Source organism: Echinops telfairi, unplaced genomic scaffold (assembly GCF_000313985.2).
Source record: "Echinops telfairi isolate 266 unplaced genomic scaffold, ASM31398v2 ScPeMD7_70;HRSCAF=299, whole genome shotgun sequence".
Taxonomy (NCBI): Eukaryota; Metazoa; Chordata; class Mammalia; order Afrosoricida; family Tenrecidae; genus Echinops; species Echinops telfairi.
This window is the reverse complement of record NW_022103968.1, coordinates 32,251,853-32,274,298: the sequence shown is the minus strand read 5'-3', so window position 1 is coordinate 32,274,298 and position 22,446 is coordinate 32,251,853. Positions and strand designations below refer to the sequence as shown.

At 47.8% G+C, this 22,446-nt stretch overlaps 1 protein-coding gene across 1 annotated transcript in view; it reads right to left on the bottom strand.

The window, feature by feature from the left end:
• TLL2 (tolloid like 2) overlaps positions 1–22,446 on the bottom strand; it is a 169,162-nt gene that overhangs the window by 116,886 nt on the left and 29,830 nt on the right. Inside the window, exon 4 of the mRNA XM_013004185.2 lies at positions 12,605–12,715. Coding sequence (XP_012859639.1) covers positions 12,605–12,715 — 111 coding nt within the window. The remainder of the gene's footprint in view (positions 1–12,604; positions 12,716–22,446) is intronic.

The following is a 22,446-nucleotide window of genomic DNA, read 5'->3' as shown; positions in this document are numbered from 1 at the left end:
CCTGGATTCCCTGTATTTTCAGTTCCTATCTGTACCAGTGTAACAATTACTCTTTATATAAAGCTTTTTCTTGTACACGAGCGTCTCTGGATTTGTTTCTCTAGTCAACCCAGACTAACACACTACCTTACAGATCAATCACTGCTTAAACAAGAGCAGGAAACACAGCATTCCGTTCAATGAACACCAATGCAAACATGTACCCAGATAAAGGGGTGTGGGGGGGCAGAATCAGATTAAGAAGAACCAAAGGGAGGAAGTAAACAGAGAAACGGGGCCCAGTCTTCCTGTGTGACCAAACTGAGAGGCGACAATCAGATCCTCACCCAAGGTGAGCAATCCCCAACTCTCCTGAGGCCGTGTTCCCAAATGCCTTTCATTAAGGTGGCTGGTGGGCGTGCAGTTCACTGATTTTTCCATGAAGATGGCACTCTATAGGGAAGAAGGGAAGTGAGATGATCATACTCAGCCCCAGATGCCGGGTTAAATTGGCAACGCCACCTTCCCCTCCAGGGACTCTGTCCACCAAACCGCCACCTCTGTAAGCCAGGGGCTGCTCGGCCAATTGCTTTTCCTTCTAATGGGTCCCAGTCACAGACATGGACCTCCCACCCACTTCCACCTCCGACCTCTCCCTAGGTGTCTGCCCTCTGCTGGCTCACTTGTTACTTCCTGTCTTGGACAGCTGGTCCACTCATGCCTTCCGAGGTATCGCTTCATACGTTGGCATAGCTATACATCTGCTAGGTAGGAAGGAATTCAATGGGGGATGCTTGAGTTGGGGGGTCATGATACTGACTGAGGCATGGCGGCCAGGCGTGGTGGAAGAAGAGGAGGCAAAACTAAAAAGAAGACATACTTCGTGGCTGCTGGAGAGAGAAGCCAGCTTTGTCTCTTCCTCTCCAATGTCTAATCCAGACTCCCAGAGGGCAGCTCCACTTCTGCATTCATGGCAGAAGGCATTCCTGAACCACACTCCTGCCCTGGAGTGACCTACTGCAAGTGGGTTCCGTATTCTGCAGCTCAAAGGACCTTGGCTAGAGTGCTGGGTACTGAACCATCCTGAGTTCGTGGGTCCTGGTTTCTCAAGCAAATCTTCCAACTTTGAGTCAGCTACCAAGATTTGTGGCCCACGAGGGACACCAGGACACTGGCTCCCTGGATAGCTATTCAAGAAGAGTCGCTGTCCTTGTCCCATCTGCTCCCCACCATGGGCCCAGGTGGACTCTCATCCCCGCTTCTCCGAATGGTGGCAAATGTGATGGTCATAAAAACCAACCAAAAGGTGAATGTACTTTCCCGACACTTCAAATTCTCAGTGAGTTCTGGCTCCCATCCAAGGCATAAATCGGCCCTAGAACCAGGCCCCAGGGAAGGAGATGATAGAATCCTTACGTTGCATTCTTTTTTTCCTTCCTCAAAGCAGATGTGCACTTTGTCAGATGGCTCTTTACCCTCCCAGCCATGTTACTAAATTAGAAGCTTTCTGAGCAGAACGATTGCTATGCTGTGCCTGGCTCTTGCCCCCCATCCTTCTCTTAGCCCAGCCAGCACCCCCTGACCACCATCCACCAGTGTAACTCAGGCTTGGCTTGGATCAGCCCTGGCCTCGGTCAGAAGGATGGAAGCAGTGTGGGCTCAACACGCAAGGGTCTCAGTGACATCTCGTCCTTGCCTCTGGTCTAGAGCTAATGTGGTTTTGGGGTTCGGCTTCTACCTATTTCTGAATCTGGTCCTTGCCTTAGACTTTGAGGTCAACTGTCTGCGTCAGCATCTTTAAGAACCAAGGAGCCTTTGTTTTATTGAAATTTCTACCATGGAAGTGAAAGTCCTCTCTGGTGCTGTTCGCCTGGACTTCGACTACCCTGCACCCCACATCCACATGGCCCTATTTGGTCCCTCCTCGTGCCCTTTTCCCTAGGCTGGTAGGCCCAACACACCAAGCCCTTTCCTGAATAAAAGTTGTTGCCTGGAACCCCTGCCTCCAGGTGTGGGTTTCTGCCTGCCAGCCCACACCTCCTCTGGGAAGTGGATGCCTGGTCTCCCTAGTGCTGGTCGGGATCCAAATCCCAGGATCTGATTAGAGAACACTGGTGCAGAGCAGAGGGACCATCCCTTCCCTGGTCCTGTACCTCTCGGCCCACCCCGTGCCTTTGCTACTCTGAGAGCATGCTGGATCTTGTCTCTAGAAATGACAACAAACATCTCCATCACCAGAATGCAATTTTGAAGCATTCCCTCCACGATGAAAGGGAAGGTCCTTGGTGCTGAGAATAAGAGGTCCCCGGTGAGCATTTGTCGTATGAAGGACGGGAGGAGTGGAGACAGGAAGAGAAGGGGGAAGGTGACTCGGATGCCGAGGTTGGTGTCAGAGAGGCCGCAGAGCTACAAGCCCAGTCGCAAAGGGAGAGTTTGGGACATGACAGAGTCGTGAGTCCAGGCGACGAGTGAGCACTTTCCACACTGGGAACCAAGGAGAAGTCTGTCCTCGAAAGGAGAAGGGGTGAAGTGAGAGGTCCGCTGGAGAGTCCATGAGTCTTCAGAGAGGAGGAGGAGGCAAAAAGGAGACCCTGGAAGTGTGAACAGGAACCTGGCACACACAATCTCTCTGGCTTGTTGAAGACAAATCTCACGTTCCCAACCTGTGAATCTGCACGCAGGGCCCAGAAGAGACACACCATTGACCATGGGTCACAGATGTCCTTTGAGGATGATTCCTGGACAATGGTCTGGGCCTGCTCAGCCCAGGGCACCACCCCCAGAGCATTTTCCTCGCCGCCATCCCTGATCCCAGGAAGAGTCTGAGAGGACCTGCAATGAAGCCAACAGACCTACTCCCGCCTGGTCTCTTGGCGAAGCGGGGGAGTACCTGAGGCTGCCACACGGTCCCTAAGCTTAGGCCATCACAGTTTAAAAGAGCTCGTCTAGCACCATGGATGTGCCCAGCCTGATGCTAGAACTAAAGAGGGAAGGCCAAGCGCACACAAAGGCAACCAATGGCCGCTTAGTCTGGTTGGCACTGAACGACAACCTGAGAATAACAAAGGGTGGGGTGGGTTGAGGTGCAGGCTCTATACACCTACTTTTTCACCCTTGCTGGTACCATCACCTCTCACGGGCAGGAGCGAAGAGACCAACTCTTCAGGCTAGTGGTGGTATGAGCAACTGTTTCTAGAAGCTGTGGCCTGTGGAGGTTAAAGACAGACCCTGTGACATCTGGCAAATTTAAGCCCTCCTCTTGGCTCCAGCCCAAAACTAGTTGTGTGACCCAAGACGGGCTATTGGCCTCTCCCAACTTTAGTTTCTAATTTATAAAATGGTAATTTTATAACGTGGAGCTTTTGTGTTGATATTAAGTATGATCATATACCCAGCATTGTAGACATAATTAACATACATCAAATGGTAGTTATTGTTTTTTGTTGCATTGCTCTTGCGAAAGAAGAACCAATCGATTGTTCAGATCTTTCTTGGGCCAACTTGGTGACCCTTGAGACCAACTCAGGAGGAACGGGGAAATCTGTATGGCTCAGGGGATTGAAACAGAGATTTCTCATGTGCCAGTTGGGATCCAAGGCCAAGGGTGTGATGAGAGAACACTGGCGGAGACCCAGGTCCTGAGATGCCAAAGAGGAGCCAGTAGAACACCTCAATGAAGAATAATTCCAAGAGTCCCGGGTGTTTAAGGCGTGTGGGCTCCAGGACAGAGAGGTAGACCAAAGGCAGACAGAAAAGGTGGCAAAGACAAAGCTATTATATATTGATAGCTTTATTAATATTGATGGCATTATTAATATTAATATTGATATTAAACCTAGGGGCAAATGCCTTTACCCACCACATTTATTCACTACCCCTACAGGACAGATTTTATTATCCCATTTTACCAATGAGGAACAAATTGCCTTACGTCCCTCCACGAACAGAGTGTGGCTGCAACACTCAGGTGCTTGATCGTGCAGTTTTGCAAGGCCCAGGTGTCCACACGAGGCGAACACTTTCAACAGATGGAAGCGGGGGGGAAAAAGGACTTGGGGTCCAAATTCATAGCAGGCTCCATGGAGTGGGGACCTCTCTTGGAACTGCAAGCAGAATTTTGCATGTGAACATTTTTCTCAAAGACGGGATCGTGAAGTCCCTCAGCTTCTCTAAGAGGTCGGTCAGCCCCCAAACATCAAGGGCGACACACCTACCAAAGTCACCAAGGCCTTTCCCTCCCTCAACGCTCGGAGCAACAGAGGGAAAGGGAGCTATGAGTGAGAAATGACCCTTCTCAACCTCGGCCTGCTCCAGCTTGCTAAAGCAGAGGCCCCGCCGAGGCCACCGGAGTCTCAGAGGTGGGAGCTGGCATGGCACCACATGAGAGAAGATAGACCTGAATCCAAGGAGCCGCTCAGGCAACAGTTCAAGCATCTATTCTGACCCATGCTCAGAACGCAGTCCCTTCAACAGGCTGACATGGGAAGTCACCCACAGCCCCATTTCTCCCCTGGATACTTGTTGATAACCGGAAATCTCACTCCCAACAAGAAAAATGAATGACACTAGGAGGCTGACTTTATAAAGCTTAGGGAATATCTCTATGGGGCTTAAGGCTGAAAACACATAACCCGTCAATGAGGCTGAAAATAACGTCTCCCACAAGTTCTGCCCAGATCCTCAAAGTGAAAATGCTTTGAGAGTAGAGACCTGCTGGGTCTCTCCTTTTAAAAATTTGCTGTAAAATGTCTAACACATGTGCCCGTTAAACATTGTTCACAGGTACAGGTGCCTGACCATGTAATGCGGCCATCGTGACCCTCCAGCTGGTCATAGTGCCACTGGCCCTGCCACCATGTGATGCTCAAGCCTGGACAGACGGCCCAGAAACCCAGACTCAGAGTCCCCTGATTAGGGACTCACACTACCTTGGGGGAGCCTTGGTGACATAGTGGTTACTCGTTGGGCATCTAACTGTGAAGTCAGCAGTTCAAAACCACCAGCCGCTCTTCAGGACAAAGACGAGGCTTCCTATCCCTTAGAGTCACAGCCTTGAACACCCACAGGGACAGTTCTCCCCGAAGTCAGCGTCCACTCAGTGGCAGTGAAGTGAGTACCTTTGGCGATTTCACGGGGCTGTTTTAGCCTTCTTATAGCGATAGTTAGGCCCGGGGTGCCCAACGGCTTTTGTTTTGGGGTTCTCTTTGCCAGCCTGCCACACCAGAGCACACATCCAAAGCCCAAACAGACTTGAAAGATGAAAAGGTGATTTCATTCTATTCATATGAGGACATCGAAACCAGTTTAGGGTAGCATGCCCCTCGAAGCTATGGGTCCAAGAAACCTACTGCCATCAAGTTGATCTCAATACGTTGACCCTATTCAGGGGTTTCCAAGGCTGTAAATCTTTATGGGGATGCAGACAGCTTCATCTCTCTGCTACCGATGGCTGGTGGTTTTATTTATTTATCTATTATCATTTTATTAGGGGCTCATATAACTCTTATCACAATCCATACATACATCAATTGTGTCAAGCACATTTGTACACATGTTGCCATCATCATTCTCAAAACATTTGCTTTCTCCTTGAGCCCTTGGTATCAGCTCCTCATTTTTCCCCTCCCTCCCCACTCCCACCTCCCCCATGAACCCTTGATAATTTATAAATTATTATTATTTTGTCATATCTTACACCATCCAACGTCTCCCTTCACCCACTTCTCTGATGTCCGTCCCCCAGGGACCTTGTAATCTGTTCCCCCTTTCTTCTCTATTATCATTTTATTGGTGGCTCTTACAGCTCTTATATCATTCCATACATACATGGTGCCAAGCACATTTGTAAATCTGTTGCCATCAAGCTTTCCAAAACACCTTTCTTTTTACTTGAGCCCTAGGTATTAGCTCATTTTTCCCTCCCTCCCCCACCCTTGCACCCTCATGAACCCTTGATAAATTATAAATTATTATGATTTTCATCCCTTACACCATCTGCTGTCTCCCTTTGCCCATGTTTCTGTTGTTTGTCACCCTGGGTGGTGGTGGTGGTGGTGGTGGTGGTGGTGGTGGTGGAGTGTTATATGTCGATCATTGCAATCAGTTTCCCCTTCCTTCCCCCTACCCTCATGGTATCGATACTCCTATTATTGTTCCCGAGGGTTTTATATATCCTGGATTCTGTGTGTCGAGAGCACTTAACTGTACCAGTATCTGTACATGCTCTGGTCTGTGGCTGGTGGTTTTAAACAGCTGAACTTGCAGTTAGCAGCCCAATGTTTACTCTGCGGCTCTTAGAAGCTGTGGCCAGAGCAGACAAAGGAAGTCTAAGAGCCAAAGGAGCAGCCAGACCACCAGGGGAGCAACAGCAGAAGAGCCAGCGCATGAGACAAGAGGGAGAGACTTTCCAACCACAGAGCAAGTTGCGATGAGTGCTGGCTTGCGGAGTGGGGCGCCTCCGGACACCTCACTCAGGAAGCTGGGCTTGCTGGCTCATGCAAGAGGAGCTGAGTGTCTTCAAGCTGACGTTGACTGGAGTGGGGCGCCTCTGGGCGCTTAATTCAGGAAGCTGGACTTGCTGGTCCAGCGAGCTTGAGCTGAATGCCTTCGGGTTGAGGCTTAGAGCAGAGTGGTCTGCCCTGTGGGCATTTATGAGAAGACTTGGCAGAACTTTGTAACATGTCCTGATAACGCAACCCTTAGCACTTCTGATTGACATTACACCGTGTTAACTTCCTTCATAAGTTCTTTCATCATGAAAAAATAAAACAAGAGCCAAAGGGTCTGCCAAGGGGAAGAGAGCCCATGATCCAGAGGGCAGACACAGAGAGGAGAAAGCGAATTATCCAAAGCAAGCCTCATCTTTGTCTCACTCTGGCTAATTTGAACCCTGATGCCCAAACTGTTGGACTCAGGCAGCCCTCAACAGATGGCAGGAGTAAGGATTTAAAGCAAGGTTGGCTTCTTAAACAGAGAGGGGCATGGCCCAGTGGCTCAGAACAGAGGAGGAGGGGCACATCAGACTCCCACAGAGCCGATCCGTAATTAAAACCGTTTCCCCTTTCAGAGTCCTGATTACAAAGATCAAGAAATCAGATCCATTCTCCCGAGAGAGATAACTGCAGGAAGCGATTTCCTCTCCAGATCCTCAGGCGTGTCCTAAGACAGGAGCACTCAACGTTGGCTTCCTGGGCTCTTCCCGAAAGAAAGAAACTGAAGCCAAGTCCAAAGCATCTGCTGCACAGGCTTCTCCTCCGCATCTCAGGTGGTAGGAGGAGGAGAGGTGCCCGAGGGCTCGGAGCTAGCTGGGACTTGGAGCCAGCCAGGGCTGGCGGGTTCCCCAGAAGCCACATGGAAGAAGTCCGGAGAGTGTGTGAGCCCGCGTGTGTGTCTGTGTGTGTGTCCGCTAAGTACTTCCTTCACTACACAGCTAATCCGATTAGCTGCTTTAGAAAACTCAGCAATGTTCATTCAAGGGCCTCATTCATAGAACAGCCTGGTCCATGCCTGCTCACAACTTGCATTCTGCTCGCTGCAAATAAAATGCACACAGAAGACTTTTTCTCCCTGAAGAATGCGCTCATTCCTCCTCGCCGCCCCCCCCCCACCACACCCCCGAAATGCCCAAGTTTTCGGACAGAAGGTGTCCGGGCTCAATGTGGCTGCCACATCCTCTGTCTGGCAGCTTCGGAGGCCGGGAAGAGACCTCTCCAAGAAGCGGGGAGGAACTAGAGCTGTCTCCACCCCAAGCCCAAAATTAGTTTACCAGCACTGTCCATGCAACCGGGAGCCCTGGTGGTGTGGAAAATTACGGGCCGGGTTGCTAACTGCAAGGTCAGCAGTTTGAAGCCACCAGCCGCTCCGAGGGATTAAGAGGAGGCTTTCTGCTCTTGTAAAGATTTACAGCCTTGGAAACCCAAAAGGGTAGCTCTGTTCTGTCCCATGGGGTCACTATGAGTTGGAAAGGATCGATGGTACTGGGTTGGGATCAACCCCAACAGGTAGTCTTCCACAGCTGGCAGTCTGCTCAGGAGAGCGGGATACTGAGTGCCCACAAGATCCTGATAGGCCTTTTTTCCCGTCATCCAAAGGGCAGGGACTGAGCTGCGGGAGTGGTTAGAACAGAAGGCTGACCAGAAGGAAGGTAGGGCATGGATAGACCCAGTACTATGGTGTGTGGCTGGAGGTCAGGAGACGCAGGAGCTCCTGCAGGTGTCGATTATGGGCAGAGCGTGGGTGGGTCTTGAAAGTCAGGCTAAGGAATGTTTCTGATTAGCACTAGGGAAACGGGAGAACTTTAGGGAGGGTGGCGTCAAGGTCAGACCAGGAAGTAATCTGGAGGCAGGATGGAAAGAGGGAGCGTAGAAGCAGGGAGACCAACAGGAATTAAACAGCACAGCCTTGGGTCCCTAGGTAAAAAGCAAGAGTGTCCCCTCTGGGTGTCCAATGCTCCGATGACTTCTTTGTGGCCAGCGCACTACCCTGAGGGGGCTCTTGGGCCTTTCCCTATCCCTTCCCCCAGAAAGACTGCTCAGAAAGATCAAGCTTATGGCCAGTTCAGGATAGAAGCAGAGGGGTACCAAGTGCCAAGTCCCCAAAGGAAGATTGCCTGTGCTGTTCTCCGTTCCTCTGATCTGGCTAGCAGGTGGGCAGGCTGGTGCTGTGGCGGACACAAAGGCACAGACACTGAGGGGCCTGCGTCTGCCCCTGCCTCTTCACCATGGGAATTTGAGATCTTGACCACATCTAGGGAACGGGCCGACCTCTGTGCTGGTGAGATGGTCAAATGGTGCGGCCATGATGCAAAACCACCCGGAAATCCCTCAGAAGGTTCACGATAACGCTCCCTCCTTTCTACTCCTAGGTCCACAGCCTAGAAGACTGGAGGTGGGGACTTCCCACAGATGCATGAACACAGGCCGCTGCCGCAGCATTGTCCACAAACGCCAAGAGGTGACGGCAAGCCACGTGTGCATCAGCCAGTGAATGGAGAGACAGTGTGTGCCGCGTCCACGCAGTGGAATATACTGAGCCTTAGAAAGGAATGACGCTCGGATACCACGCCGCACCGTGGATGAATCTTGAAAGCGTAATGCTGAGAGAAGAAAGTCAGATACAACGGGATAAATAGTCAAGCCCATAGAGAAGTGATCTCTAGAACAGACCGATGCACAGAGACACGAGTGTTCTAGCGGTTATCAGGGCCTGGGAGAGGCGGAAAGGGGGAGTGGTTGCCGACCAGATGCTGGGTTTCTGCTTGGTATCATGACACACTTTTGGACATAGATTGTGATGATGCTTATACAATACAATGACTGGAATTAATGCCACTGGATGGGACGCTTCAGGGTTTGAAATAGCCAATATTATATTCTATAGAGAGCTGGCCACCATAAGCATTTTTATTTATTTATTTATTTTTTACCTTGAGTATATTCCACCTGGATTTATTTCATTTTTTAAAAAAATCATTTTATTTGGGAGCTCTGACAGATATCATCACATCCCATAGTTCAATCACATCAAGCAGTATTGACCAGTGGCTACCACAATCAGTATCAAAACATTTTCTTTCTTCTTAAACTTCTTGATATCAGTCCCCCTTTACCTCCTCTCTCCCCCACTCTACCCCCTCGTATTTATTTATTTGTTTATTTATTGTCGTATCTTACACCATCCAATGCATCCATTCACATACAATTCTGTGGTCCGCTCCCTTCCAGGGGGGATTATACAGTCATCCATGCTACCAGCCCCCACCATACCCCACCTCTTCCCTTACCTTCAGGGCTGTGATTCTGATGTTTGGGGTTAGAAGGGGACTCGAGGGTGGGCAGTCTGACCACCTGGCCACAACCATCACCTGCGGAGGCCCTCGGAAACCGACTCAGCTCCGCTCCAGATCTCGGGCCGCTCTGGATCTCCACAGCAGCCACCTTCTCTCGACTTTCAGATCTGCAGCTCTGCCCTGTCTACCAGCCTGCGTCCGTCAGCGCAGGTGCACTGAGCCTTGCCTCCAGACTTTCATATTCTGATAGAAAACTGACATTGCTTGCTAAAGAGTGCCGAGGGGAGAGATGGCCCAGACTGGGGCCGCAGCCCGCTGGGCGGCTGCGGCCCCAATAAGCATTTTTAAATGCACTGCCAAAATCATATTCTTTTAAAGATACTTTTACCACAGTAAAATAAAAAATCAAAGCAAATGCTTTTTGTGTTGTTGTTTTGTTTTTTAAAGATCATTTTATTGGGGGCTCTTACAGCTCTTATAACAATCCAGCCATCAATTGTACAGAGCATATTTGCACATATGCTTCCATCATTTTCTAAACAATTACTTTCTATTTGAGCCCTTGTTATCAGTTCTTCTTTTTAGCAACCCCCCACCCTCGTGACCCCTTGATAAATTATAAATTATTATTTTCATACCTTACACCGAGTGCCGTCTCCTTCACCCCTGGTTCCTTCCCCCCTCCTCTCCCCACCTTTCCCCTGCCCTCCTGTTATCACTACTGCCATTTCTGCTCCTGACCCCCCCTCGTTCTCAACAACATGTTTTTTTGTTTGTTTTGGGTCTTTTGATGCCTGTTACCTGATCCCCTCAACACACCATGATCGCACAGGCTGGTGTGCTTCTTCCATGTGGCCTTATTGCTTCTCTGCTAGATGGCTGCTTGTTTAATGCCAAGCTTGTAAGACCCCAGATGCTATATCTTTTGATAGCCGAGCACCATCCGCTTTCTTCACTGCATTTGCAAAGCAAATGTTTAAACAGTTGAGAGGTTTAGCTATCTATCCACAAAATTACTTATTGCATCATTCTTTCTAATCGGGAGAGGAAAAATAAAAAAGGAAACAACCTTCCTGATTAAAAGCCAAACCAGACCCATTACCATCAAATCATCTGGACTCACAGCGACTTCGCAGGACAGCGAAGAACCGCCCTAACGGGTTTCCAAGGTTGTGACCTTCACCGAAGCAGAATGGCACCTGGGGCGGCTGGAGGGTTCAAACCACCAACCTTTCAATTAGCAGTCAGGTGCTTAACCACTGCAGCACCACGGCTGCCCCAGGAGGGATTGGGTAGATGAATTAGGATCCAGTTGTATGCTGGACCACGACTGCTATAAAAGACTAAGGTGGGCCGCCACAGAAAGGTGCCCATGATGCCGTCCGTGAAAACAGCAGCTGCACCAGAGCAGGTCCCAGAAAAATCTCTCTGAGGTTGGGAAGACCTGCATGTGCACAGTAAGTGGGGAAGAACCCCGCAGACGGATAGCGGGGAGCTGGGGCTGGGATAGCAAGGAGGCTTCATTTTCCTCCTGACACGTTTCGAGCTCCTGGGCATATTTATTTATTTATAACAGCCAGCCGCACCATTTTAATCAGCAAAGACCATAAAAAATATTCCCATCCTGAAGATAAAATCACTCGCCTAGATAGAGGCAAAGTACTATTAGCCCCTGGAGAAAAGTGATGGGGGGGGGGAAATCACCTTGCCATAAAAACATACTGGAACGCAAGTGTGCGCGCGCGCACACACACACACACACACACACACACCACACGCACTCGAGCACACACAGACATAGACACAGAAAGAGAAAGTCCAGGAAGAAGGGGACACCAGGTATGGGTTTTCAAAAGCTTCACGCCCAAGCACCAAACATTCACATCACATATTGTACGTTTCCTCCATATTCCACTTAACTTTAAATCCTTCTAAGTCTGTGTTCCCTCTGAAAATACTAATAAGAATGAGGAAGAGGACTTGATATTTATTGAGCATCTATTACATGCTGAGATAGTTTATTGTGCCAGCCTGTCTAATAAACACAAGTGGGATTAACTGAAAGGCAGAGAGATAAATGGCTTGGTGAGCCTTGCCTTTCTTGTCTCTCTGTGATCATCAGACCGGTGTGCGGCTGCCTTGCTTGTTCTGTGCCTCAATTTAAAGGCTACACTACCTGTGGGACGCCTAACCTGTGGACTGTGTCACTGTAAGTTGAGGTCCCTTTAAGACATCGCTGGAGCTGGGGGACTGGCGGTTGGTGACCTGGCTGACAGTTGGTGACCTGCCTTGTGATTGGCTGCTGTGCTGACATAGCCTAGCTCTCTCTACAAATAGAGGAAGATCTGGCAGCAGACTAGACTTGAAGGACTGCTAGTCTCTCAACTTTCTCTCACGGACGTGAGTTGCACTGAGCCATTTGTAGTGTTTTCTAATTTAACTATTTTTTGGATTATATATTTATCTGTATATGATTTAACAGTTCATTTCTCATTATATATCTAATTATCTTTATAAATAAATATATTAAGTTATCAGGAATTTGGTTTTATCTCTCTAGAGAACCCTGTCTAACACACATGCTAAGCTCTCTGCTGAGCATTTTATACATATCCTCTCCTTTTGATAAACAAGTGGCCATTTAGCTGGGAAGCAACAAAGCCCACATGGAAGAAGCACACCAACCTGTGTGATCAGGAGGTGTCGGTGGGATCAGGTTTATCTATAACAGCCAAACACTGTGAACTTCCCAGATGTCTGTGGACCGGGAGTAAAAGAACCCATGTACCTTCACACAGTACTGCACACCACCTGGGGCAGGAAATGGGTGTTACTTACCTGTGCTGTGTCCCGTTTTCTCCCCTGGCTGCTCGGCCCGGTCTCTAGCCTTGTCGATGTGAAATAACTTCAGGTCATCTTCATCTAAAGCGATGTCTCCCCAAAAGACAGCTAGTGAGAAAGAAAAAAAAGGGGGGTGTGTCCATTTATGCTGCAGGTCAAGAAAGTGGATTTACTAATGGCCCAAAGGTCATTGAGGATTGGGTGGCAACTGCCGGAAAAGGCAGTGTATCTAATCAAATTTCCCACTGACCCAAAGAGAGAAGACTGCTAAAGAGGCAAGACAGATTCTGTGCTTCACCCTACAGAGCCGGAGGTCCAACCACCCAGAGAATCAAAGTCCTAGGTCCGGTGTCTTTAAAGGTCCCCTCATCTCATCCTCCTACTAGGAAGATCTGGGCAAAAAATCACTACATAAAAACAATGGTTTCAGAGTCTGCAGGATATTGCAAACAAAAAACAAACCCAAACAGCTATGATAAATGATAGTACTATTCACAATATTCGCTGCCCTTCCCTCGGGAAAGATCACACTCACAGATCCCTGGCCCATGGATGTCGAGATCGGCCACATGACTTGCTCTGACTAGCTGAAAGTGAGAGGAAGGTTGAATTCACGATGTCCCTGTTCACGAAGACAAGCTATGTCCCGGATTGTTTCCTGTTGAGTCAGTTCTGACTCACGGAGACCCCACGGGTGTCGGAGTGGCGCTGTGCCAGAGACTTCTCAATCACGGGCCTTCTCAAAAACAGACGGCCAGGCCTTTCTCCCACTGAGCCTCTGAGGGGCCTTGAACCTCCAAGCCTTCAGTTAGCAGCCAGGCACATCACCTGTTTGCCCCACCCGGGGCTTCTCTTTATCCTGACGGATGCTTGAAATCAGTGTCAGAGTGATAAGAGACTACAAGACTCCACGGGCTTTGGTTCAAGTCGTGAATGGCAAGGAAAGGCTTATCCCTGGCTGGAAGAGGTGACTTCTGTTGTGCAATGACGATGAACTAGGTAGAGCTCTAGACTGGGCTAGAGTGGAAGGCAGAGGCAGAGACCTATCTATGGAAAACCGCACCTGTGACAAACACAAATGCCTCCCTGCCCGAGCACCTGACACCCAGCTTAAATATATAGCAACACGAGGCACCTGGGGCAACTGACCTAGCAATAGAAACTCCGCCTTAGGAGTTCCACTGTTCGTTTTCCTGGAAGAGACGCCACTTCTAAAACACCAATACAGGAAGGGCACCCCCACTTTGCCTGGCTCCGGCTTCAGTACCTTTCCCCTCCAGTTTGATGGAGAGCTACGTTAGGAGAAAATGGAAACACTTTTCAGAGGAAGACGGCGTTCGATGTGCACATGGCTGGTGAATAGGAGGCTTGGGAGTGGGCAGTGTGAGGGTGAGGCTTTGAGATTCAGAAGCCAGGGGGCAGACCCAGAGAGAGGGGGCTGCAGCACTAATAGAAGAAAGAACGGAAGTCAGGAAAAAACCCCAAACTCAAACACCCCCCCCCACCATCAGCCATTTCAACTCAGGGCTCCTTGGGGTTTTTGAGATTGTAAACTTCTATGGGAGCAGATAGGAAAGGGTTGTCACATACGAAAATGTTCGTTTTAATTTAATGAATGATCTTTCGCAGCCAGTGATGGACAATTTGAAGTCAACACAAACTGCTCTGTGGCGACCAGAGCACAGGTCATACTTGCCACACTTTAGCCGAGGCCGCTGGGGCAGATGTTGAACTGAGTCAGTGTTTGGTTTTACGAAAGAGTGGATTACTCAATACGCAAGGTAAACGCTGGCTCCCTTACTAATCTGTTGTGAACCATTTCACACAGGTTCCACAACATCACTGATATCCTTGATGTCCTCCCACCACCTGCGTGGTCTTCAGCCATTCAAGCTCCATGTATCAAATCAACTCTTGGATCGTCTCTAAATTCAGGTGGGACATATTGAAGATATTACTTTGGCTCTCATGGACTTGTTTTAACTTGCTTCAGCTTGAACTTGAATTTGCGTATGAATAATTGATGGTCCGTTCCACAGTCAGGCCCTGGCCTTATTCTGACTGATGATATTGAACTTCTCCAACTCTTTCCATGGCTGTAGCTGATCCCAAGGAAGTCCAAGCATATAATCGTGCTTATGTTGTTGAAAGGGAGAAAGATGAGACTTTCCACTCCTGTAAGGAGTTCCAGTCTTGGAGACCCACCGGAGCAGCCCTGCCTGGTCCTATAGGGTTTCTATGAGTCCGGATCTACTGAACTGCAATGGGTTTGTTGGGGGGTGGGGTGGGGTGGTTTCTTGGAAAAGAAATTTGCAACATCTTCTTAGTCATTTGTCCTGCAAAATTCTATGAAGCGTCGTTTCCATTACCAATGCCACATTTTCCAACTTCTGATCCTTCCTCTTTGCTTCTGAGATTCGCATTCCAATCACCAGTAATTAGTCAATGCATCTAAATTGTGTGTTTGGTTCTTTTCATACTGAAGAAACTGGCATAATTCTTCAATTTATTCATCATTGGCTTTAGGGGCTGGTGTGTAAATTTAAGTAATAGTTGTATTCCCTGCTCTTATAGGTAAATAGAAAGCCTTCTATCAGAAACAGCATTGTAGACCTTGAAATGTTCTTTTTGACAATGAATTTAACAACCCTTCCTGAGTTTCTCATTCCCAGCCTAGTAAACCATATGATGACTGGATTCAAAAAGTCCAATATCAGACCATCAGCTCACTAATGCTCAGGGCATTGAGCTTTACGCTTTCCACTTCCTTTTTCACAACTCCCAGATTTCCTAGATTCATACTTTGTATATAGTCCATGTTCCAATCATCAACAGATGTTTGCAGCTGTCTTCTTATCTTCAACCACGTCACATCAGTGAGTGGAGATCCTGACCTCATTCCATCTACATCGTTAAGGTTGACCCCACTTTGATGAGGCAGCTCTTCCCCAGTCATATTTTAAGTACCTTCCAACTTGAGGAGTTCATTTTCCAGAACTATATCAAACAATGTTCTGCTACTATTCAGAATAGATTCACTGGCCCATTTTTCCTGAGGTACACGGCCAGATCAATCTTCCTAGTCGGTTGTAGTCTGGAAGCTGCCCTGAAAGCTAGCCGCACGGGTGACCCAGCTGCTATTTAATACTAGCATAGCTCTCAGCATTACAGCAACATACAAGACATCGGAGTCTGACAAACTGGCATGGGAAACGTATCATAAGACCAAGCAATTCCACTCTTAAACCTCAATAAATCTGTTAAAGGAAAAAAACTTCACCCAGCGACCAGAACTAATTAAGTTGGTACCCAGCAATACTTCCAGCTGGGAAAGGGGGAACAAAAACTTCACCCAGTTTGGGGTGGGGTGGGGGAGTACAGCTAGAGAGGACTAAAGTGTGGTTGTAATAGAGGCCTTAATTAGAGGACCAATCAGCTTACGGTTAACCTGTTGCCATCAAGTCTACTATGATGCATGACAGCCACACAGGACTGTCTCATAGTGTTTCCGAGGCTGTAGTCTTTATGGAAGCACGCTGACACATCTCTCTCCCTAATTGCAGCTGATGGGTTCGAACCATTAGCCCAGGGGTCCTCAAACTTTTTTAACAGGGGGCCAGTTCACTGTCTCTCAGACCCATTGGAGAGCTGGACTACAGTTTCTAAAATATAAAAAAAACTATGAACAAATTCCTATGCACACTGCACATATCTTATTTTGAAGTAAAGAAACAAACGGGGCAAAAACACCTGGTGGGCCGGATAAATGTCCTTGGCGGACCGCATGTGGCCCGCAGGCCGTAGTTTGGGGATGCCTGCTAGCATTTTGGTTAATAGCCGACGGCTTAAGCACCGTGCCATGAGGGCCCCTTCACCCTCAAGGCACCAGTAATTAACTTGAAAGAGAGGCATGTCTAGAAAATAAGTGTGGCATGGCTAGTCCACATGGAGCTGAGTCAAACGGAAAGATTTGCCTTCAAGTGGAGTGGATTCTAACTCAGGGCAAACCCACATGGGGTGTCAGTGTAGAAGTCTGCTACCAAGGTTTTCTTTCTTTCTTTTTCTTTTAAAATAAGTAGTCTGTTTATTTTTAACAATTTCACCGCCATACAATTCACATATGTTTCAATAGTTGAATCACATCCATGGTTGTGTAACCATTACTACAATCAATTTCAGTACATCTCTCCTTCCCTGTATGTGTTGTTGCTAGGGGCCGGTTTCCTGCCAGCCTCCCTTGCCGTGTCCCTTTGAATCTACTGATCCAATTGTTGTCTCTATAGGTTTACCTAATCTGGGTTTCAGAGACAAAAAATCACACAAAACCAAGACAGAATGCAAACGGCTCAACAACGACAGGATCATAAGGTTTCCAACAGCTGCTTTTTCTGAAGCAGAACCCCAGCCTTTCCTCCAAGGTCCCTCTGGGCAGCCGCAAACTGCCAACTTTTCAGTTAGCAGTCAAGTGTGATTAGCATTGGAAACCCAGGGATTCAGAGAAAGGACTAGTTTTTTGGAAAACATAGTTCCAAAAGAATTACTAGCTTGCAACTACTTAATTCTTAAAATGATGCTTGGGACCCTCGACTTCCTAATGGAAAGAAGGAGGCTGCAGAGCTGCTCCGGAGGAGGGCACATGCTCCTACATCCTCTTCAGATGTAAGCAATCAGCATAACAGAAAGAAAGGACAGGACCTACCAGAGTGTGGCTCAGAGCCACAGAGGAGATGAAATTAGGGCCAATCAAATCCAGAACATGGTCCATCTGAGAGGCCCTCACACATGTTCAATCTGATTTCAGAATTTTGATGGATTTGTGAATGAGTAACTCTGTCTGCCATTCTTCCATTGTCTCAATGAAGGTGATCTGCTACAGTTACCCTGTCCTTCCCCCACTGTGTGTTACGTAGATATGTGGGGGAGGAGGTTTACAGAGAGAGAGGAGTCACATCTTAGTTCTACACAGAGGCTTTCACAAGATCCTTGACTTTATACTAGATGCCATGACTGGGCAGGACTTTGGGGTCTCCTTTGGGGAGGGAGAGCAAGGAAAGCAAATATAAGCAGTCCAGGGTTACAAACGCCCGATTTATGTACAGCCCATGGTTACAAACCAACCCCAGGAAAACCTATTGTATTAAAATCTCAAGGCATATTTGATCATCTGTACTAACAAATGGACACATCAAAATCTGATTATTACTGCTATGAAGTTCAGGAGCCCTGGCAGTGTTAAAGGTTATACACTGTGCTGCTAACCTTGGCCGCTCCCCCAGGAAAACCGAGGCTGTCTGCTCTTACGAAGATTCTCTTAGGTCTCAGAAGCATGCAGGAGTCCTACTCTGTCCTAGAGGGCCCTTACAAGTTAGAATCAACTTAAGGATAGTGAGGTTACTATTAACGTCTTTAATGTTTGAACTAACGTTGTGTAGGGACCATTACCTAATGCTTCCGACTTATGTATAAATCGGACTTAAAGATAGACTTCAGAAGGGAACTTGTTCATCATCAGATGACCCTTTACTTTACACCTGTGACCAGAGGGGAGGAGACCTATTGTTTCCACTGCTCTTCTCTAGGCAACATGAACCCTGGGGGCACCTGGATGATAAAAGACTCGGCTGTAAACAAAAGGTCAGAAGCTCAAAGCCACCAGCCACTGCACAGGAGACAGATACGGCACTCTGCTTCCTTAACGGTTGCCTCGTGAACCCGATGGGTCAGTTCGACTCTGTCCTATCAGGTTGCTCTAGGCTTCGTGGTCCCCGGGTAACAATCACACTTCACTCGTGTCATGTCGATATGCTGCACAAGACCTCTTTCAAGTGCTGACAAGCCAGGGTGTTACTTTGAGAGCTAAGGTGCACTGACCCAAGCCATGGTCTTTTCAATGATCTCCTCTGTATGGGAAAGTTGGGCAATGAATAAGGAAGACCAAAGAAGAATGCATTTGAATTGTGGTGCTGGAGAAGAATACAGAACGTACCATGGACTGCCAAAAGAATCAACAAATCTGTCTTGGAAGAAGGACGGGCAGAGTGCTCCTTAGAAGCAAAGATGGATAGACTTTGTCTCACCCACTTTGGACATGTTATCAGGGGAGACCAGTCCCCGGAGAACGTACGCCTGGTGAAGTAGAGGGGCAGTGAAGATGAGCAATATCTTCAACAGGATGGACTGACGCAGTGGCTCAAACAAGAAAGAACGAGGGTGAGGCTGGCACAGGACTGGGCAGTGTTTCGTTCTGCTGTGCACAGGGTCACTAGGGGTCAGAACCGACATGACGGTGCCTAACAGCATGTCAGGCTTAGTAATGTCGTTTTCACCAGCCAGTGAGAGTCAGAGTAGTAAAATGTGTCACTTCCAAGCAGGAGTTTGAAGATCCAGAACACGGTGTTCCGTGCTCTCTTCGCTTAACCATCCGGCTGGGGAACAGAGTGAAGATGAGATGGAGAAGTTGACCTAGGATAAACCTGTGGCATGATAAACAATCCTTTGTCTTGAGTCATTTTGGCAACACTTTTCCTCTTTGGGATTCTGCCCAAGGAGCTTGTGAGTTTTCTGATAACAGCAGCTACTTGGTTTTCTCCTCCATCCATTCCAACAAGAGTTGTAACCAATTCCCTGTATTCAATCTCCTTCCAAAACACCTGGAGTGGTTTCTGTTTTCCTGACAGGATGCTGATTGGCTTTAACTTCTGAGACATTTTAAGAAGGATCACAGAGAATATTTAGGATACAGATAGAATAATGATAGGGAAATCCCAAGTAAATAATCTATGTATACATTACCAAAAAATTCCTCTGAAAGAGATAGTGCTAATGTCAATTACAGAGTCTGTCTCATGAAAAAATAAAATAAGTAAACCTTTGTGATGATAAGCCACTGAGACTTGGGGGTTATCTGTTATTGTAGCATAATCTAGACAATACTGGCAGATATATATAGGCTTTGAGGAATTATCTGAATTTACATTCTGCCTCTCAAACTTGTTAACTCTACAACCTCATTGAGTGGCCAAGGATTCATCTGTAGACAGAAATAATCTGCCTGTTCTAGACACTTTACAAGATGATCAAATGAGATCATATGTACAGTCCACATACACACAAATACCTTGACCTTTTATGTGTCGATATCTCCAACAGACTGTATGCTCTTTGAGAAAAAAAAGACTGAAGTTTGTGGAATGATAAAGAGCCACACCCTACACCTGACATATACCTATGGTGCTTTACAGCAGAAATCAAATACAACTTTGGCAAATTTGAGACCCGTGTTAACAGAGGTGTGCCATGAGGCCAGGCTGGAATGAATGTGTTTAAGAGGTACGACCCCAAGAGGAGTCAGGCCAGCACTGCTTGGAATGCCCAGGGAAGATCACATGGTCTATAAGGGCTTCTACGCCACCTCCAAGCTCAAAGAGGTCTGGGATCCCAACCTATGGCCCTAGCCGTTTCCACTATTAAGGTCTGGATGTCAAATTCCATCTCACTGTCCTACCCCCAGGAACCCTGGTGGCACAGAGCTTACGTGTTGGGCTGCGATCTGAAAGGCTAGCAGTTCAAAACCAGCAGATTCTCTGAGGGAGATAGATGGAGCTTCTGTCATTCAAAGCCTTGGAAACTCACAGGGGCAGCTTTGTTCTGTCCTATAGGGTTGCTATGAGTCAGCGTAGACTCGATGGCAGTGAGTTTGGTTTGGTTTGGCTTGTGGTCCTACACCCAGCCTGGCTTCCAAGATCCCAGAGGAAAGCTCTCTCAATGACACAGACCATGAGGGCTACCCGGTCCATTACTCAGAGAAGACACCTTGGACAGAACGATTCCTCAAGCCTAGCACTTCCTGGGCCCTGGAAGTCCCCGAATGCAGAATGGGAGCTATAGGCCTCCAACCAGAGTGACATGGGACCCCTGGAATCCGAATGTCATCTAAAGTCTCATCAAGGTCACAAGGCTCAAGTTGAGAGCGATTCTCATTGCGCTTTGGCCTGAACTATCAGGGCAAAATCTGCCCACTGCATCTGAGCTGGAAGAGAAAAGCCCTATAAATGGGGGCAAGGAATGATCTAAGTAAGCCGAAGGCAACTGTGGATAGCTGGTATCTAGACTCCAGCTACCATGTTGTTCAAAGCAAGTGCCTTCCTTCCAAGGTCTCCACACACTGCAGAAAAATGCATAAAAGCTCAGAAGCCTGCTTACAAGTAAATGGAGCTACCCAAGGAGGCAGGGATACCCCAGATGCCATGTCTTCATGTCAACGCAGTATCTACTGGGTTTTAAGGTTCCTCCTCCGGGGAAAGGTACCATAAATGACCAGCGGAGAAAGCAAGGCAAGAAGGAAGCATTTATTGAACCAAGCACACAGCCCAAGCGGTGTTTGGCTCCCAAGAGATGGCAGCATCGATCTAGGAGGGGAGCCACTTCTGAAACAGCCTCTCCTGAATGGCCTGGGGGCCTCCATTGTTCCAGAAGGTTCTTCCACACCTGAGCAGTCCCGAGCTGAGCGATGGCACTACACTCTCAATAAACAGAGCCATTCTACCTTGAACTTCTCCTTTGTGGTATCATCACCACTGCAGTTCGTTAATAGTCAAGTTCACCTCTATCTTTCCAGTTCCGTGAAGGCAAGGGCAGGAGCTGCTGGTGCGCTGTTCTCGCTTCAGCACAGGGCACAGTAACGATGTACTGAACGGATGCACCCGAACATCGTAGACCTTGCAGAGCATCTTGGCAAAAGGGCACAACAAGCAACCCTATCAGCCCCAAGACCCCAGTACTGATCATCATTTCCTTGGGAGGACAAAGGCATGTGTATGTGGGGTGTTCAGATCCTTCTGGAAGACTTTAACTTATGGTAATGGAATATATATAACAAACTATTTGCCATTTTCACAAAAACATTTGGCAAACTTCCCCGTGTTTTCTTCCGCCCCCATCATTTTTTCCCTAACCTCCTTCTTACTGCGTATCACCTCCCCCTTGTCCCAAGTTATCACTTGTCTACCTTCTAGCCAGTGACTTCTCCTCCCTCCCTGCCCTTCCTACCCCTGATAACCTTCAAAGAAGGCTTCTTTTTGTGTGAAAACCTATCCTTGACTGTTTATAATAAGGTCTCATCTAATATCCGTCTTGCAGTGTTTGATAATCTCACTCAGCACAATGCCCTCCAGGTTCGTTGATGCTGTGTGATCTTTCATTCACGCTATCCTTTTGGGTTGTGTATACTATGTACCATGCACGGATAGGTCCACTGTGTGTATGGACCAAAGCTTGTCCTTTCTGCTGCTGCTGGGTGCCTAAGTTTGTCTTATCTTCTTGCTCGTGTGGGTACTGGTGAGACGAACATGGGTGTGCACACATCTATTCCTGTCATGGCTCTTATTTCCCCAGGGTATGTGCCTAGCAGAGGGATTGCTGAGTCATGTGGTACTTTTATTCCCAACTGGTTGTAAAGGCTCCATACAGCCTTCAGTCGTGGCTGCTCTCTTTTTCAGTCCCACCAGCAGTGTATGAGAGCCCTTGTCTCTCTGTGTCCTCTCCAGCAATTGGTATTTAGTTGGGGTTTTTTTCGGTATGGTTTTTTTTTTTGAACTCTGCTTTTAATGCTGGGGTGGAGATGGTATCTCACTGTTGTTTCAATTTGTATCACTCAAATGGCTAATGATGTTGAACATGTCTTCATATGCGTGTTAGCCACCTGAATGTCACCTTCAGTGAAGTGTCTGTTCGTGTCCGCTGCCCATTTTTTAAAAATAGATTTTTCTCCTTGTTGAAATATTTAAGTTTTCTCTAATTTCTAGCGATTAGTCCCTTGTCTGATATGTCATTGCCAAAAA